At 39.0% G+C, this 20,297-nt stretch overlaps 1 protein-coding gene across 2 annotated transcripts in view; it reads right to left on the bottom strand.

Annotated features, from left to right (window-relative positions):
- The window catches only part of ELAVL4 (ELAV like RNA binding protein 4), a 60,955-nt gene extending 43,617 nt beyond the window's left edge, over window positions 1-17,338 (bottom strand). For both annotated transcript variants that reach the window (XM_054384613.1, XM_054384614.1), the window contains exon 1: window positions 17,222-17,338. In XM_054384613.1, coding sequence (XP_054240588.1) covers window positions 17,222-17,338 — 117 coding nt within the window. The remainder of the gene's footprint in view (window positions 1-17,221) is intronic.
- Between the last annotated feature and the right edge of the window lie 2,959 nt (window positions 17,339-20,297).

Genomic DNA, 20,297 nt, shown 5'->3' with positions numbered 1-20,297 from the left:
ATGGTAATGTATCAGCAAAGCACGAGGTATTTTGGTTTGACAGATTTCAAAAAAATGCTTTGCTGCTCAGGAAGACAGCATTATCTTTGCCAGTGTTTTGCAAAACACTGCTTACCAAAAGGCTTGGTATAACCCTTCCTACAACATATCAGTGACAAATATCCATTACAGTAACTACTATTATTACAAATAATGCTTCAGAAATACTTCTGTCACATCTTCATATAGTTTTTTTCCCCTGCAATTAAGTCAATCGATTTAGATTCTTCCTGCTGAAATATTAGCTACAGAAATAATCCAAGGAATACCTGCACGTATAAACACAAGTATTACAACGCTTAAACAAGCTGGAGTAACTGACATTAATCTTCAGTTATTACAGCAACTATGTGACATTCATCTACCATCACAAAGCACAGTTAATGAATCATTTAGAAAACTACCCACAGACTAAGACAGCCCTTATCTCCCCACTGCATGCATAAGCAATAGCCAATAGCTCGATGACTATAAATACACATGCTTTATATTTACAAAATTTTGTTCTCCACAGTCTAAAAGGTCTGCATGTTGAATTGAAACATACATATGCTGAAAAGAGTTTTTCCTCCAGAAAATTAGCACCAATTCTTGCTATCTGAATTATGTATACTCCACCACAGACAGAAATCAATTTGATATGTATGGGAAACAAAAATAATAATTAAAAATCTCGTGTTTCTTATAGGAACTACAGAATTGTTTTAAAGCATGCCACAAAGTCTTTCACTAAAACCAAAAATATTCTCAAAGCTGGAGAATTAATGCAGTAAAATTCACTTTGAGGACTCAAAAGTCAAAAACGCTATCTATCGATAATGAACTATTCACAGCACCTAAAAGCAAAGAAAAATGATCATAGTGAACTTAATCTTATGAAGAATTCATAAGGTCTAATTTTATACTATTTCTAAGTGTTCATTAATGAACAAACTCAGAACACTCTCCCATAAAACAATTTAGATAATGCAAGCATCTTACTTTATCCAAAAAAAACCTCTTCAATTAGCATTGCAAGTTGTTTGCTTTACAAATGAAAACAAATGGTGCCATGGCAGAGGTCCCATAGCCATCTCCTGAACAATGATGACAAAAGGACAAACAAAACCTCTTGAAGAAAATAAATGTAGTTTCACAAAGGCTTTCCTTCTAGAATGAGAAATAGGCTTTAAGTCCAGGCACATCTGCTCTTTTGAATGGAAGTCAGCACAGCACAAATGTTTGTCCCAAAAGAAGTTCCCTGCAGGTGAGAAAAACCCCTATTTACAGAGCCTGCCTAAATTATCTGTCCACAGCCCTCCCATCTGCTGATAAGGATGTGAATAGTGATTCCAAAGCCAGAAGGTCAGTCCACAGGTATGAAGCAAAACATACAAATACATTCAAGCCCAAGTCCCTCAGACCTGGACCAGCACCTGCACGCCGCCACCGCAACTCACTTCAGAGGGATCAAGCACATCAACATTTCTATGCAATGAAACACTGAATCGTGAAAATCTCTTCAGGACAGATGTCTTATTCCAACTGAAGTGTTAAAAAAGTGACTTTAAGTATTCACTAGTTCAAACCCACAATACCAGCTAGAGTGAGAAGCAGGTATGCCTAAACCATGCATACATTTTATGTGGACTTCTTTCTGAAGTGACCTCAGGAAAGGCAAACGATACTGTGTGCAGCTCCAGTACTGATTTTTCCTCTGTAACTTAACTGTCAAATTTCACTGTCAATTACATTTTTATTAAATATTATGTACTCCACAACTAGACTTTGCTATTATTTACCTAATAAATACATCATGAGCATGAAATAAAGAAGGAAAATGAAGCTTTTGAGTAAATCTTCCTGGAGGCAAATCTAATATTCCAGAAACAAATCATTATCTTACCCTCCATATTTTGACATGCTCCCCACTCATATGTGCTTCTACATGCTCCATATCTTTATTTTCCTTAAAGTAATATTTAATACTTTAAATATAGATATAGCTCTGTCTCAGCTCAGAAAACTAACAGTCTGTGGTTCTTGTGACAGGGATACAGTCTTCTCAAAACCTTGGTTTTGGAGAACACTGCCAGTCAGGTTGAAATGACATTCAAACATTTGCAGCAAATTCACATTTATGGATGCCACAATTATTGTGCTGAGAACACAAATGATCCAAAAGGAGAAGACAACAAATGCATTCATTTTAAGAGGCAAGCTTCAGTTCAAATAAAGGAGGAAATTATTTTCTTTAATAGCTAAATTTATCCAGATCTAGTCCATTATAGGCTTCTGCGTGAATGTGCTAAAACAAAACATTCTGTCCCCAGTCTGCAGTGAAATGAATGCTAACTTTATTGGCAATATTACTGTTATCACAGCAGTGCCTGAAGGATAAAACCAATACCAGCACCAAGTTGTGCTAGATGCTGTACAAATGGGTAGTAAAGGCAGGGACTGCTGCTGTACCAATACAGCAAACAAAGGCAAAACCTGTTATTTTTATTCCAAGTTGTGCAGAAGGGAAAGGGAAAGAGGTAAGGGGGAAGGAAATCAAACCTGAGGAAAATACCTAGGCAAACTGATGACAGATATGACGGCTCTGTAACACCACCATCATATCCTGAAACCTGGCCAAGTGATAAGGTCACCACTACAAACTTTTTACAAATAAGCAAACTAGCATTATGATGCATTAATTGTCCACCCCCCTCACCCTTGTTTTTTCTTCTGTTGGAGAGTCTCAGATAAATGTCTTCTGTTCCCAGAAAGTATGGGCTCTAGAATTTTACATTTGATTAAGGACAAAAGGGAATGAGTGGGTGGGAAAAAGGAGACAAAGTAAGTACCTATCGTTTGAACATTAGTAAGTACTAAGATACCAGTACAGGAAGCCCCTCAGCACTACATGTCCCATTAACACACAAGATGAAAAAAAGTCCTCATATCACACACTTCATATGGTTTCTTACTATTCCTGCAGGTACTCTGAAAATAAGAAATTGGAGAACTACAACTAGCACAGATAAAGCTTAGTACTCCAAAGCCCATAGAGAGACAGATGACTGGAGAGTAACGTGTGGACAAGCACTCCATGCACAATTATTTCTGCAAAACAATACATACCAGTGCTGCACTGCACATTTGTAAGGACAAAAACACTCTTCCAGAAGTAGAATATATATTACCTCTAGTCACAACATTTGAGATGAAGAACTTTTAGTGGGCTTTGTTTTCAATCCTCTTTCCAGCTTCCTCCCCTTGTGAAGACTACAAAGCAACTGTGCATGTTTGAAACCTCAGAGGCATTTGTCTCTATTCTTCAGTGTTCAAGAGCACTAATAAAACAGTACCAAATATAACACATGATGGCCACAGAAGTTTCCTTCTATCCCTGTATCAGTGTCACCCTATTCAGTAAGGCAAACTGACTTCTAGAAAGCCAGACAGCTATACCATTTATTTAGACCGGTTTCACCAGAATGTACTTGTAATTGTTTCTGCCGTTGAACATAATTTACCTATAAAGACACAAGACAACATAGCCTCGATTTCACAGCATTCAAACGCCTCTGGAACAGAGCTTTGGAGACAGCCACCATCGAAAATAGCTGGAGAGGAAAATGGACTCATCCTCAGTCTTTTAAACCAGTTACACGATTAGCTCAGGTTAAACTCTTTTACAACCCCTTGTGCACCACATGCCATAGGTCGTAACAAAGGCTGGTGGAAGGGAAGTGTCCTACTTCTGCACCAGGACATGACCATAAATTGCTCCTGCCCATGCACATCCCTGGGATCTGCAGCCACCTCTGCTCAAAGGTCTGTACTGTTTTTTGACTGGAACAAAGGAAACACAGTTGGGCTCTGCCTTCTGAAGGAACATCTATTTCCTCTTTACTCATCCTTCTACTTCTGCCAAAGTATGCACCTCTGCACCTGAAAGTTCACAAAGGCCTTATTTCATCATTCTAGATCAATCCTTATGCCCAGCTTTTAATCTGGATCTGCTATTTGTTCTTTCAAGATGCATATGACTGCTAAAGGAGTAAGAAAAATAACAATCCCATAAGAAGAGATCTTTGTGCTCTAAGTTAAAACTTGATGAAAACATCCTGTCTCCAGAGATTGTGCTTTACTGGGCAGATACCACAAAGACAAGAGGTCTCCTAGAGACTGCTTTGTCCATCTTGCAAAAGAAACGGTGACTAACAAAAAACCTTATTTAAAATCTATATTAATCAAGTGATTAAAAAAAGAAACACCACTGAAAACAGTTAGTATATAAGGTAAACCCTGAAATATTGGAGGGGGTTTCTCAAAAGCCTAGGTATTAGGGAGTAACAGAACATAGCAGTCACGACACCTAAGATGGATCTGCAATCTAAAGGACAGCCTAAAAATACACTAAAAATGTAAGCAAAGGAAATTGAGAAAGTCTTTCTATATTTTCAATTACTTTCTGAATTTTAGCTCTGCTTTGATTACTAATCACTACCTACTTATTATACTGACAATATTAAAGTTGCATATTACTGATCTGTAACTGAATTGTATTACTGATTTGACAGCATGTATGTTGCACTGTGTACTGACAGATTCCTATGGGTACATACATGTGTATGTAAGAAGCAGACAGCTGCAAATCTTCAGCTGTTATAGACCTGTCACAAATCCACTTTGCTTTCACCATTGAGAAAACAATCTAGAATCATTTGCAACTTGAGAGTTTATAGAGTGAAAGCTGTATCACAAGCCATAATGAAACCTAGAAACATCTACTTACCTAAAGGCAAAGAAAAGCAAGGACAGAGCAAGCTCTCTGTGAAGCCTAGGAACATCCAACCCCCACTGCTGTTACTCTACTGAAGTCCTAGAAACAAGAGCTACAATTTTCAGCAACCCTTAAGCTATGTAAGATTCATTAATGTTCACTGCAATAGAATGTCAGCTCCTAAGCTGTATGTTCTTCTACCATGTACTTTTTCAGGCAAAGACAGGTTTTTAACAGGCAGCAATGGAGCTTAATAAAACACGTGGTATCACCCAGATGTTTTAAGGGTCTGTCCTCAACAGGACCTTAATGAAGGCACACAGGCAAATGCAATTAGGACACACAACGTGTGTACATCTTGACTGCTGGCAACAACATCTCTATGGATACTGCTGCTTGCAGGTCTAAAAGACAGACCCTAAAATAGGACTTTGCTGAACATGATTTTTATTTCCATCATAAGAAATGTTAGCTTACTGCACAGTAACAGCATATTTCTTTCCAAAAGGAACCAGATTAGTAGTAAAGAAGAAACCTGTGTCTTTTCTACAGTTCATCTCTAAGTCTACAGCCCTGTAAGCACACCAATATTTCTTATGGAAATGATCTTTTTATGCAATACAGGCATTCTTGATTCTGTAACGTTATCTACAGTAGACAAAGTTACAATGAGCTACTCAAAAGTAATATAACCACCACCATCTTAAAGGTCATGAATAAATAATGAAAGCTGAAAATACGAGAATTTTCTTGTGAAAAAAAATGATCAGAGATGACCTTCCAGTGTGCAGAAGCAGCTATTTGCTAGTCTCGTGAAAGAAATATTTATACGATGGCTTAAATGACAGTAAGTTTCAGAGTGCTGTATGGGGAAAGTATCTCCATAATACTTAAATTCAAGTCATATCATCCATAAAAGCATCTATGCTAAGATCAAAGGCTTGTTACTCTAAATTAATAATATATTATTCATCAATAAGTGACAATACAATACACCAAGTACATATATATGCATCTGTCACAGGTCAAAACAAACACCTTCCTTACTCTAATTCCTAAGAGGCCTCCTGAAATTTCAAAATTAAAATTGTATTAAAATTATATTCAAATTTCTTATTCAAATAACAAACATGCCCTGAACAACAAGGAACTAAAAATCTCTCAGAACTGCTCTTAAAAAGACCAGTCCTCACGAATAACTCCTGGTTAAAACATGATTTACTAACAGACCCAGAAAGAGCCCTACCAACATTGGCCCTTGCTCAGATGGAGGTGCTTGTGGACAGGGTAAGATCCAGGCCACCCCATCTGTCCCAACTTAAACCCCATATATAACATCTGCTTAGATGCCAATAGGCAAGCAGAAAAAAGGCAGAATTGAAGATCACTAAGCAGAAATGTCTTAGCAGTCCAAACCTAAGAACAGCTTGCTTGAGTCAAAATAACCAAGTTATTGTCCTTCCTACTGACTAGTTTTCCCTTACCAAACTCAGCAGACATAGGTGGACTCTGAACTTCAAGCTGGATCTACTGTCTCACCTCAAAGGAGGAGAACTTAGATCACCTCAGCATTCCTGACTACAGAGGCATTCAGCCTAGGTGTCCTGGTCCAGCCTGATGCCAAAATGCTGGAGAAGAACATAGCTTCTGCAGTGGTCATGATGGCTACGTACAGCTGTAAAGCTTCTTATCGTCATGAAGAACATCAAACAAACAGTGCTCATTTTTGCATATAGCAGAAGACTAACAATTGAAATTAAACTCAATTTCTATCCCAGCAAGAATCTACATTTGTGAACACTTCTTTCAGTAGCTGAATAATGACAAGCACAGGCAATAAAAAAAGGATTCTAAAAATATACTATTCTTCCCCCCCCACCCCCCGATTAGTGTGTCTACAGTTAAATATAAACTGTGCTCTATAAATTATCAAACACAATGTCAAATTCTGAAGTGCACTCCGGAATCTCTCACAGAGCACACAAAATACAGAATGGTAATTTTATCCTGGCCCAGTTAGTCTAAAGAACAATATGCTACTGTGCTAGATCATGGAGTTAGCTCTCATCAATAGTCACACTAAAAAATGGCCACAGCTACCACCGTAGTTGTGCACTGAATTTTTCAGGATCCTCCGCAGTATGCAAAGGGATTATTTCCCTGAACAGCTGCTCTCACAGGAAGGGAATCAACAGCAACACTACCACAGTATAGCTGGCACATGCATATCAGGCACTTTCTGTTAAAAAAGAAATCAACTTCCTCCGACTCATCTACCGCCAGTAACTTCATTTGGAACAAAGACACAAGTGGGAACAGTATTAGAACTATTTTTGGTTAAGGAGCACTTGTTTACATGCATTATTACTTCTGTGGTGTCACGACTGTGCTGCCTTCTCTACCGAAATAACACGATGAACCTTTTCTCACAAGTTCTTCTGCACACAGTACAGCAAAAAGTTACTGATTACCATTCAAAGATCAACAATGACCAGCAGAAGATGATATTAATAGTCACATTTGTAAACCCTTCAATGAAGGAAGAAATCCAAACATTCCCAAATATCTCATCCCCAGCACAAAATCTGTTAACACTTCAGCACAGTATAGCGACTTAAACACGGGTTACTTCATGCTGTTCAGTCATGAATTTCATACTATCTGACAACTGCTGATGGCTATGGGAGTCTACATATCATCTTAGAAGGACTAAGAAAATGCATGGCCTCCTTCCCAGATTAGCCTACAACTCAGTAAAAACATTTGCTATTATTTGGACTGTGTGGTTTGACCCTCTCAAACCAGAACTACTACAAATAGGTTGGAGTTCCACACGCACCCGAAGAACATCAGACTTGATTCAAGAGTTTAAATTAAACCTATTAAACTCCATGACATTTTACAAAGAATTTTAGTCTAGCAGTGATAATTGTCAAAGTCCCAACTGTTGGCTTTGCCTTCAATAGCAGTAGAGAAACATGGACCTCTGGCAAGTGTCCTGACCTGCAGCAGGAATGACAAGGGGACAGTGTCAGTTCCTGGAATTCCATGTCCTCAGTGGGTAATACGACATAGCACTATTAGAGAGGTTTTATCTGCCTTAAAGTATTGCTGTCTTTGCTAGTTTTCTAGTATGCAACAATAAGATTCAAAATAGGAATAAGAATTAAGCACAGGCTTCTTTCATCCCTCATGTCCCTACAAGCACTCAACTTGGAAGTGAACACTGCAGCATTCAGAACCACTGGCCACTCCACAAAAACACACATGCAATTAAAGGGCCAACACATAGGGCCCAAAAGCAGTGCAGTTACCCGCTCCAGCGCCAATCTTTTCCTCTCTACATGGAGAGTCAGATGGTATGTTCTCACCCAATGTCCCTCAGGAAGCAAAACCCAGAGGGAGCTGTTTGGTTTTCCTTCCACAGCTTGGTGAAGGCACCTGGCTACTCAGCAGAGCGGCTGGATCTTAAGAACTTCCACTACTGGAAAGGCTCCAGTGGCATTGCTGTCCTCTGCCAACACCAAAAATCACTTTACATAGAGACACATTATACATAGAAGCTTTTTGAAGCTAATGACAGAACTACCTCCCATAGTAATTTTGTCTGTTTCAAAATAAACATGCATTACCATACCACCTTTACCTCCAAGGTAATGCTCGGATGCAATCAAATACACTACTAGCCCGATAGCAAAAAATACTGCTGCACAATGCTAGACTGGGAAAAATATCAACTGCAATTTTTAAGAGGTTTACAGTAATTAAAAAAAAAAGAGTTTAGAATTAGAAGAATAACCTAAGTGTCTTTCTCCAGAATTCAAGGACATACAATTTCCCATCACAACAGCCATCACTGATGCAATTGTGCCTTAGCAACAAAGGCATACTACAGAACTTTACATACATGACCTGCAATATTGTCAAAGCCAAACTTGCATTTTACTGTGCAACAAACTATCTCGAGAGATGACACAAAGGTTTAGGTACTTTTTTTTTTTAAAGAAAAAAAATAGTTTTTTGTAATTTTGTCTCTTCATTCCATTTGATTAATGATTCGCAGTCAGCTTTTCCCAACTTCTATAGATCTGCTTCACTGATGTGAAAATCCTTACGTAGGACAGTCAAGGGCAGAACAATAGGTAAGGCAGACTCCGATTTCTCTCTACTTTTGGGGGCCCTAAAGTAGTGAATAACGCATTTGGAGATCCAAAACGGTTAGGAAAAACAAACTATAGTGACAAAAATTAAAAAGCAACTTAATGCTGGGTCTGTTAAACTAATTCTCAATGAATTTAGGCAAACAACGTAAACACTACAAATAAGACAATGTTAGGAACCTACGAAAATTAACCGCATTCTTATCTCATCTGAAAGTATTTAATTTTTAACATTTATATTCCAATGCTACTGCAAACTGCCTAAATACTTATTTAAGTAAACAACAAACAAAAGGTCTCATCTTCAGTGCCCCAAGCTATCATCCAAAACTGGTTATAATTAAAGGTGTGAACAACAGAGTAACAAACCTGCAAAGTCAAGGTTCTGAGAAATTAATGGGCATCACACCACTGCACCAGTTCGAATTTATCACTCATTATCTCCCCGACTAGCACAGTGCTGTTTCACACATTAGTGCCTCCTTCTCTTTCCTCCAAGCCTTTCCTGCCTTTTCTAGATGGCTAATTTTAGACAATTACTGCCTCTGACACATAAAGACCTTTTCTCCCCCCGTTCTTTTTCTTGCTGTAAAGCTAGTGACCTACAAAACCCCCCTGCACCTAAAATATTCCAGTATTTAATTTACAGAGTAAAGACTGGTCATTTGAGATTAAGAAAGCAAGCTAGCAAACAGTCGTTGAATACCCATTTCTCCAACATCTTCACTTCCCATTATCTCAAATGGTTAAACATACTCAAATGCAAAGGCTAAGGCAAAGGGTACAGGTTGCTACTGAACACTTACATCTACTCTACTTGCTGAACTATTCCTCTCCTCTTTACAGATTTCCTTGGAAAATAAAAAATATGCCTTGTTTTTGTAGGTACTTGGAAGTCTTACGCTGCTGGTAACTGGACATTTACACAAATAATTGGAAAGTATTACATTACACAAGTGTCCTTTCCCTTCTCATGCAAATTCCAGTGTTTTCCTTAACATCCATTCAGATGAGAGGAAGATACACATGCATGAACACAAAAATACATGCATACCTATTTCTTGATCCACCCTCCTTGGAAAGACAAGTAGATAGAAAGGAGTGCAGTGGGGGAGGGGGGACTTTCCAGCACAGATAAGCAAATTTTGCAAAATCCAGCCCATCCTTTACAGAGGTACCATGCTTTTTGACTTCACCTCACTTGCAAGAAGACTGTTTGTGCCCACTTCTCCCCCAAAACCTCAATGACATTGAAAAAATACTGCATTGCAGTATTTGACAGTGCATGAGTGCATCCAGTTAGCTGTCCCACAGAAACAAACGTACATTTTCATGTGTCCAGGCATGTAAATGAGTTGTCTAGTGGACACGAATTGCCAAAACAGACAAGTGCATTTGTCAAGTTATCTGCATCTCTCCTTCTTGCTATGATATTCTCTGCCACTGCCCATTTCTTGCCTGGGGTGCTTGCTGAAATTATTTTGAAAGTGTAAGTTCCCAAAGAAAACCACAAATTCCCCTGCCAGAATAAGAGACACAGTCAGTTTATTTCTTCTTAAACAACCGTGTGGTGTGGAGTGGCTCTAGGTTATGTACCAACAGTATGACAATTACACACAGAAAATAACCTGCATTTAATTAGTACATTCCCAGCATACCGAGTAGGAAGGTTAAGGAGAGAAAAAAAAAAAAAAAAAAAAATCACTAAAACCTAGAAGATTTAAAAAAAAAAAAAGGCACATTAAATATGTAAGATTAACGTAACTGATTTTCTTTCAATGGAGTCACAATATTTAACAGGACCAAATAAAGACGATGAAGACTATTCCAAACCCATTCATATAGGATTTTTAAGTATACCCCTTCTTGCTCGTTGTAACCATCCTCTGTCACAACAGCTCGGGCTTACTTTGAGAGCTCAAAAAGGTAAAATTATTCAAGAGAAAGCAAAGGAGGCAACCAAGCTAGTCAACAGTGGAGAAGCATCCCTGTATCTAACATGGGAACTTGATCAGTAGAGTACATGAGGATAGGATTTTAAACTCGTGGCTGGTATTCACATAGCATCAACATCCAATTGTGAAATTCAATCCTGACTAGTAGTCCACCAAGACAACATAAAAAAAAGTTACATCTAAAACCAACTACATCTGTCTACCTTTCTGTCTGAGCAGAAGGTGGTTTTGTGTTTTAATCTTCCTTTAGTATTTGTAGCAATCCTAATGCAATGTCACTAACTTAATAGCTGGTTTTCTAGATGAGGATTCACAATGCGATCTTTTACACGCAAAAAGAAAATGTCACTATGTACATGCAGGCTGTATTCATTAATATAATCTTAAAACAAAAGAGGAAGATCGGGGCAGGAACACGTGCACCATTAAACAAAGATTACATTATTTTTATATCTTTGCAGAAACACCAAACTGAACAGAAAATGAAAATGCAACTACTAGCTGATGACTCTTAAAACAAACAATGCAGCTGTGTATAATAAAAGGCACCCTTATTTATTGTCATGACTAAGTTAACAGATTTAGAACACAGTATCTCTGTTTTGGTCAGAACAAAAATTATTTTACTCTCACGTACAACTACAATGCATGTCAGAATACATTTCTGCACATGTATAGACTGTAACCCACAATTTTACACACACATGCAGACCCTCAAGATTTTTGCTCCCCTCTACATTGTAAGCAGTTCAGTTTTCAGAGGGCCATTTAATTACTTCTTTAGAGAAAGGACTGCAGAAGCTATTATTTAAAACAAAGCAAATTAAAAAGGGGATTTAATTTCTTTTAATACATGTTTAAACTAAGCACTACCATTCCTGCTTGAATTCATATTCAAAGTAACCCTGCTCCAAAGAAAATGTAAAAATATCTGAAAATCTGAAGACAGAAAGGTGTGCTCTCTATTCTTGCTTTGCTTCTCTTGTGCCTCCTGATGTGCAGCAGAAGAGCATTTTCTGGGCAACTATATTTTTGTATCTTTTACGCTAGTGTCTATCACTTACTAGTCTACTATGCTTTTTTAACACTTCTAGCACCAATTTCCCATTATTGTCTGCCACTACAATAAGAGACCACCACAATTAGCAAGATATTCAGCCTCAGCACAGAAAGTCAAGTTGCACAAGAAGCCTGACACTGGAAGTGGATATTGCTCCAGCAGATATAATAGACGGTGGCTAGAGGTGGGGCTGGAGATGAAGAGAAGAATAATCTCATTTTTGTAAATTCTGCTCACACATAAGCCCCAGGATATGGTGAACTCCCCTGAACTGATTTTTCTGCCATATAACCATCTGATTTCGTAAAAATACCAATATCACTTAACACAAAATCACTGCTTAGGGTAAATTCATTCTACCTACTGTTCTCATAGGGACATTTGCTGGAAAATTCTAAGAAATGATTTGCAGAAGCTATCAGCTGTGGGAGTTCACTATTATACCTCTGTCAACTTCATTCAATATAATTTACATTTTTTTTTTATACTGCCTCACAGGATTCCTTGCCATTTTTTGCACGTACAATTTCACAGCAGGGAGGGGGAAAGGAAAAAAAAAAAAAGATAACCCTCTTTTGCAGAGGAGAAAGAACAGATGCTTAAAACCAGATTTCTAGAAATCACGGTAAGCTTGAGCCAGAAATGTAATTAACACCTATTTATAAAGAATAATTAAAGTTGTGACTGCCACAAAGAACAGCAGAGATAATCGAGGTAGCCCCTGCTTTTTTTTTAAGATTTTTTTTTTTTTACACTGTTTGCAGTATTCCCACATGATTGCCACCTGCTCCCCCACTCAGCTTCCCCTATGCTCGTTTCCCCGGCAACCTTTCATTGGCTTTTCCTCCCAGCTATCGCTTTCAGTTCGGCTGCTCAGTCTAATCTTATTTGTTTTACACCCATCAAAACAAGCAGCTAGACAAAGACAATCCTGTAAGAATGGGAAAAGACCGTCGCTTTGTTTCCCGGTTATAATAAATATCCACGGCAAAAGTCTGCAAAACGTTAAATTAAGAGAAAGGGGGGAACCTGGCCCCCCCACACCTCCCCCTCAGCATCCCGTGGGGCTGGCAGGAGGGATGGGTATTGTGAGGGTTTGGTCCCAACCCCCACCCCGGGTCGCCCCGCTCGGCACAGCCCAAAGTCCCCGGCAGTTGTATTTGATCATGCCATTTTGCACAATCTGTAAGGAAAGCACAAAAGAGAGGACGAGACGAGCGCACCCAGGCTCCTCTGCCAGGAGAATATAGTCTAAAAATAGAAATACTATTTTTCACATAAATGGCTTTGACTTCTCCCGGCATTTAAAAAAGCACAAAACAACACAGCTCCCCCCCAGCCCCCAACCCGACACACAAAAAACACACCCTTCCATCCATCCATCCACCCATCCATCCTCTACAGCAGCGACTCCATAGGAAACGCAGTACCTGGATTTTAAAGGCGATTATTAGGTTTGTATTTAAGGCCGGTGTAATACCAACGGAGATTAAACGGCATCATTGGCCGCCTGATCTGCCAGGCACATGCAGTACAATGACACCGTGACTGTCAGCAGCAACCATCCTCGCTCGACTGAAATGCAACGTTCAATGGAAACGCCGTGAAGTGCCATCAGTTACATACGTTAACTAGATATACAGATACATATACAGGCACAGGCAGACATATCCCGCAATAAAATAAACAAGGCTCTCTAATTTTATTTTATGACTCACGATCCGCCACCCCGAACAAAAGAAAATCGCGAGGCACACGAGAAGCGAGACAAAACCCCACGAGCAGGCTCTCCCCATTCACTTACCATTTTCAAGCCATTCCACTCCATCTGTGATCACAAAGATGGACCCTTACAGCCCCTCACAGAGTCAGAAGCAAAAAGAGCGTTATGTAAAAGCTGACATTCCTTCTTACAGCGCTGCTGCCCAACGATGCAACAAAATCGACATATACAAGGCGCTGCAACACATACAAGCCTCCTCCTCTTTTTATGAGGTCATGACAGGAAACTCTTTGAAATACAATATGCAGCATTTACTGAAGCTCATATAAATCACCCTCTTTTAAAATTACCATACCTATTGCGCAGTCCACCAAAAGAAAATTACCAATCTCGAGGCTCTTTTCCCCCCCACTACCCCCCCCCCTTAACCCCCCCTCCCCCCCGCCCAGGATTTTGCTCTGCATTTGTATCTCCAAAATGTCAATGTGGAAATTCACCCCACACACACACCCCACCACTCAAAAAAAAAAGCCTCTTCTTCCCTATGCATTTCGGTTAGCCACATACCAACCTCGCAATAGCAATGAGCTTTTTCCCTTTATTCTGAGAGAAATCGCAATTACCTTAAAATGACAAAGTACATCCTTTATTAAAGGATATGCACACATTAAATATGAAAGAGAGCGAGAGAGAGGGGGAGAGAGAAGGGGGGGGAAGGGAGAGATCATGTACAAACAAATCAGGAGCAGAAAACTAAATTCATGTGAAAACACAGACTGAGAATGATGCACATTCGGGGAAAATCTGTATGTTAGCTTCTATATCTACCTCTATATAAACCCGCTACGATCAGATTTTAAATCTACTAATACCTACCATAACCATTCTTAATGGCAAATATTGGGTCTTGAAAGGCTTCAACTCTTCTACAGATTTGCTAAGGTTTCAGGGAATTATTTTTTTATTTTTTTTTAAAGATCCACAAAGCACAGTGCTAGACGTTTGTGCAGCGAGAATAGTAAGATTAATAATAATAAATATATTCTAGGACGTATATATTTTCTCGGTGCGGAGCGCGGTCCCCGAGCGGCAGCCCCGGCGCGGCGGCGGCGGGCGGAGCGGCTGGGCTCGGCTCTGCTGGGCTCGGCTCGGAGCCCTGCTGGCACTGCCTGCCGCCGGCTCCCCTTTACATCCATTTATGGGACCATCTGTCAGCGGCGGGCGGGCGCTGATTGGCCGCCGCCGCGCGGGGAGGCGTTGCGACATCAGGTGCTATTGAAATTAGCCGCTGCCAGATTGACAATGTTAATGATTTGGTGACCTCTACAACAACAGAGACCAGATTTCTGAACTGCTGCTTGTGTCTAGTAATTAAGGCCCGGTTGAAGAAACAACACGCATCCCTCTATTTTTTTAATTTTATTTTTTTTTTTTTTTTTTTTTTACCTCTTCCCACCCCACCAGCACAGGAGCCCTGGGCCGCAGCGATGTCATACCTCGGCCATGCTTCAGTGCCTACATCTTCTTACCTCCTGCATGCCCAGCTCCCAGGTCCGGCGTATTTTAACTACCTTATCTTTTTCGACAGTTGCTTTCCGGAGAAATGCATATTTAATGATCTGCCTCTAGGCTTAAAGGCACAACAAAAGCACTTCGACATGCATTTAAAGCTGCGTTTATTTGCAGGTACTATTGATTTTAATAATCAACCCATCTCCCCTTCCTTCATCCCTGTGAGGTTTGTTAAAAATATGTATTTTTAGAAGTGGATTCGATCCTGCTGCCACTTGCCGCTGGCTGAGGCACACCTATTTACCACAGCACTCCCCCTGAACGACAGTAGTATTCGAGAATTATTTCACCTCGTTTCACTGTTCTCCAGCTCTACAGCAAATGAAACAACAGCAAACTTCGAGCATTTAAAAGATTTTTTTTTTCCTCCAGCCTTAGAAAGGAACATGCTTAACGTAACAATACACACCCATTAATCCTCCACTCACTACCACTGACAAACTAACAAAACTTCACTTCCAAACAGCAGTGTTTTATACCCTCTCCTGACCATGGCAAGTTTAATAGAAATTCTCCTAAGTTAGGCAGTGATAGTTTCCTTCTTGGAGTTTTCCAAAACCACGTTTTGGCCAAAGTAACAAGGCATGGCATCCTGCAATTGCAACTCACCTTGAATTTACATTTATCTCAACCAAGTATTACTGTAACTTATGAAGGAATTGTTTAATTTTACCATTCATGCATTCATTTCAACAGCCAAACGTGTTTTCAAAAAATTCTTTATCATTGCACATGTTTTTAAACACAAGAGCTAAAAACTGAGAAAGCTAGGATGGACCACATTGTAAGCTCACTTAGCTCCTTCCTAGAGAGGAAATCTGGTTACTAATAATTGAAATATTTTTCAAAAGCATGCAAAAAATTGTTTTCCAAATTTTTTTGGTAAAGTATAAGCACACCCTTTGAACTGCTAAGCTCTGAACTGATATTCTGTACATTTTTTAATTTCTTTTAACCGCAGGCACACAGACTCAAACACACCAATAAAAAAATACATGAAATATAGCAAGCTTGTTTAAAAATCTTGATAAAAAGACCAAGCAAGGAAAAAAAAAAAAAAAAATCACATTTAGAAGACATCATACAATATATCTGTGAAATGAGCACTGAATCTAATTAAAATATGAACAATGTAAAAGGCTGCAGAGGATTTCCCTCACCATGCATCTGAGCACATTTGTAGCTCAGTAAAAACTAGTAAAGGTAAAACTAGCTCCTAAGAAAGATTTCCTAACTCAAATATTTAAATGACCTAACAGACTGAACACACAGGCATCAAAATGCTACAGAGCAAGTATATTACCATACGTTCTTGTGTAAATATACATCGAATATTAAAGTTACATTTGTAATGCAAATTCTTACTTAAGGTCTCTTCAGGGGTTAATAACACCAAAGAAGGAACCCAGAAATTATTTTAAAGTCTTTTCAACTTCAGACTACTTTGTTACTATAAATTCGTTATGCATATGAAAAGATTCAGCCATTTTTCTGAAACAGTAATTGCACGCTGCTCCTCTAAAAAATTAGCTATCTTATCTGTCCATAAATCCAGGTACTCTGCACACCGACCACTTCCCCAAAAGCACCCCACACATGCAGCCTTTCCGAGGAACACTAAAACAAATGCTCAAACGTCCTCAGAGGCCTCTCTCTAAAGACAAAGAGAGAATTCTATTGTTGAAAAAGTCAACCTTATTCTCGTGTTTCCAATAGTACCATTTATCTTTCAGGGTAAGGGACTGGCCACCGCATCATGGTTGTAACATTTGTAAAGCAGCAGAATCTCAATACAGTCTCTCCAAGCATCAGCCAGCAAGCCCCTGAGCAAAGCATATTTTTAATGCAATCTTCCATCCCCACAAAAAGAAACTTGTCTTAAACAGCTAATCCAGTATCAAAATGAAATCACAGGGTTGTTTCCCAACCCCCCCAACCCCCCCCTCCTCTCCTTACCATAAATGAGCAGTTTCTTGACTCATTAATGACAGTTTCCCTTAAAAGAAGTGATCTCATATCACTGAGCCCCTCTCCACCACGCATACATCCCAAAGGTTGCGGGTATCTTAGCATCAGTAGCCGCTAGCAAGCTCTCTCATACAGAGCCCAGATGGACTATACCAGAAGCCAATTCAGCGTTAATAACTACCTACTCTGTGCAGTTTAGAAGCCTTACGTGGCATAATGTCCTAGGCAACAGCAGCCGATTGAAACCGCAAATAAAAGACAACCCAATTCTCCAAAAGCATCAAAAGGAAAAAAACAATAAATTGAAGAATAATTTTTTTAAAAAATAACACACTTTTATATGATTAAACTGAATTCTTCACAAACATGAAAAAGGAGAAAAAACCCCCAGATGCTGCCCAGAAAAAGTGACAAAATATTACCTCATTATTTAACAAAGCAGCATTAAGCGTCCTGCTGATTTCAAACATCTTGCTACAGATTTTTGGTTAAGAGAAACAGAAAGAATCCTTTGCAAGCCCTCTGTCTGCAAAGGGTTCTTCAATTTTCTTGCGCACAACAGAATAGTCAATATGTTATTTCCCTAGAGTTCGCACATTAAAACATCTAGTCAGTGAGCTGAATTTTCCCCTTATCACACTGTAGACTCCTGTTATATGTACTGCTCTCTTAGCAAGATTAGCCTGCCCCAAACATGGCTGTTGTTTAAACTATTCTTTAAAGTAACAGTTCACTTCATAACCACCAGGTGGGCAGTGTACACAGATTGAAGTAACCATCTTAAAGGATTTTTTTTTTCTTGGAATAACTGCTGGCTGTGATATACAGCATAAACACCCCCTACACTTATCAACCAAGAAAGAAAAAAAAAAAAGATTTGCCATTTTATGCCTCTTCCTCCCCAGAAGCAAACCTATACATCAAGCCCCCCAAATCACTTTACCTTTTTTTTTTTTTTTTAAAGGGACCTTAAAATTCATACAGGGGCATTTCACTCAACAAAATTGAACTGTTAAAATTCAACAAGTTCTGAGAACCAAGTGTAATTGAAAAGGAAAGCACACTCAGAGGTGGCCTGTACTGCAGAAGATACGAAATTAGAATTAAGTTCATCACAACAATGTTCTTTCATGGAAACAAAATTCTCCAAGAGAATAATTTACATGTGGGCAGAGTCTGCTAGGACATACAAACTACTCATTCAAGTAAATTTGAAGACAACTTGGTAAGATACTGCTGTATTTTGGTTTAAACTCATTTATGACACCACTGTTGCACGCATCAGAGCACGGAGCTGAAATACTAAGAAAAGATCCAGTCTTCAACAGCACACCCAAGCCTCCCAAGTCAAACTGTCCCCTTTCTTACATGTCTGCAAGACACTTAAGTATTATTTTTTCACTTTAGGGTCAAACATCTTAAGGAATACTTCTACTGCTTAAAGAAAAAATTAAGAATTAATTCAATGCTCTACAGCAACACCCAGAGGCTTGAATGAGATTGGTATCCTCATTTTAGGTGCTGCACAAACATTTGAAAAGTCGTTTCACAAGGAAAAATTTACAAATATTTACAAGATTGAAACAGAACAGAGGTGAGAGAAAGAACAATAAACATAGAGCATCACAATTTCTTTACCAGCTGGAATGAATTGCCAGAGAATTAAGGCATGTCTGGCAACTACCTTTGCCAAGGCAGAACCCAAAAGGTTATTTAACTGAGGTTGAAGAATGAATTATATGGACAAGGGCTTCTTCAGATTTCTCACCTACAAAGTACCATCACCTAGTTCTCATCTATAGCAATCCTTGCTGAGTAAGTATATGCAGAGTAGTGATTTTCTTTGTTGGCCTTTAACTAATATTAAAGTGATGCAGTAATGACTTAACCTCCTTGAATATGTATTGAGTTTCAAGTCATCCCTTTTTATGAGGAGAAAGGTTATTTGCATCGATTTCTGTTTGCATGAAATAAGCTTATTTTCTCATTCACCATATGCCTTGAACACTAATTAAAAGTGTCACTTTCTTCTAATGTAAAAACGTAACCATTTAGTAAATAAGTATTCTTGGCTTTTTGGTCTTTGTGATTAGCTATTTAAGGACTTCATTTCCAAGTAGCTTCAGTAGTTTGATCAGCACACAGTCCTCTGATTTAAAGAGATGTTTTACAAACACTTCCCCCACCCAAATAAAAAAGAAAAAACCCAAAAAAGCCAAACAAAAAAAACCCCACAAACCAAAACTAGAAGTGCATCTGTAAGGACCCACACTTCTCTTACCCTGAGGCAAATCCATCCAATCAATAAGAAACCATTCACATACCACCATCTGCCAAGCTGTAGAGCAATGTGGCTGGAACAGACCTCTTACAAAGCAGCAGTGGTCTCACTTTTTGTCTATTAGGGAAAGCACCAGAGCTCTCATATGCAATGACACAAAACTCCAGCTCAGACCCTCTCACACTGGTTTCTCCATGCACTGCTCCAGAACTCTCATTTTTGCTGCCTGAGTTTATGCTAATCATGAAAGCAAGAAGGAGGAGAAAATGATCAGCAAAAGCCTTATTTCACTGCAGTAACAAAATAAAGAACTCAGTTTAATTCAATCCTAATATGATTACAGCAAACCATTTAAATGCTGCTGCCTGCAAACTACAACCTGCCATTTTCCATCACCTCATTTTCCACTCTTCCAGGGGACTAAACATTTAGGCCAAGAACTGTTACTCTTTTCTAAGACATTCCTATCACAAAGCTAGTATTTAAATTCTTATAAAAAACTGTGGGGTTTTTTTTAGCAGATGAGTATGCAGGTGGACAAGAAACAAAGGAGACACATGTGAGGATAAAAGAGGGATTTGAACTACAAAATTTAGTAGAAGACAATGGGCTGGGAAAGGACATCACACAATGCAAGCACTAGGGTTTGCCCTATGCAATAATTCAAGAACCTCTCTGGAAACAAGTCTTCAGTTCAAGATGTCACATCAACACTATCTTTTAAAAACATTAAGCTCACACATTGCCTTTCCATCAGCAGATCTCCTAATTTAAAACATCCTG

Source organism: Indicator indicator, chromosome 10, assembly GCF_027791375.1.
Source record: "Indicator indicator isolate 239-I01 chromosome 10, UM_Iind_1.1, whole genome shotgun sequence".
In the NCBI taxonomy this organism is placed as follows: Eukaryota; Metazoa; Chordata; class Aves; order Piciformes; family Indicatoridae; genus Indicator; species Indicator indicator.
This window is presented reverse-complemented; position numbering and strand designations above follow the sequence as displayed.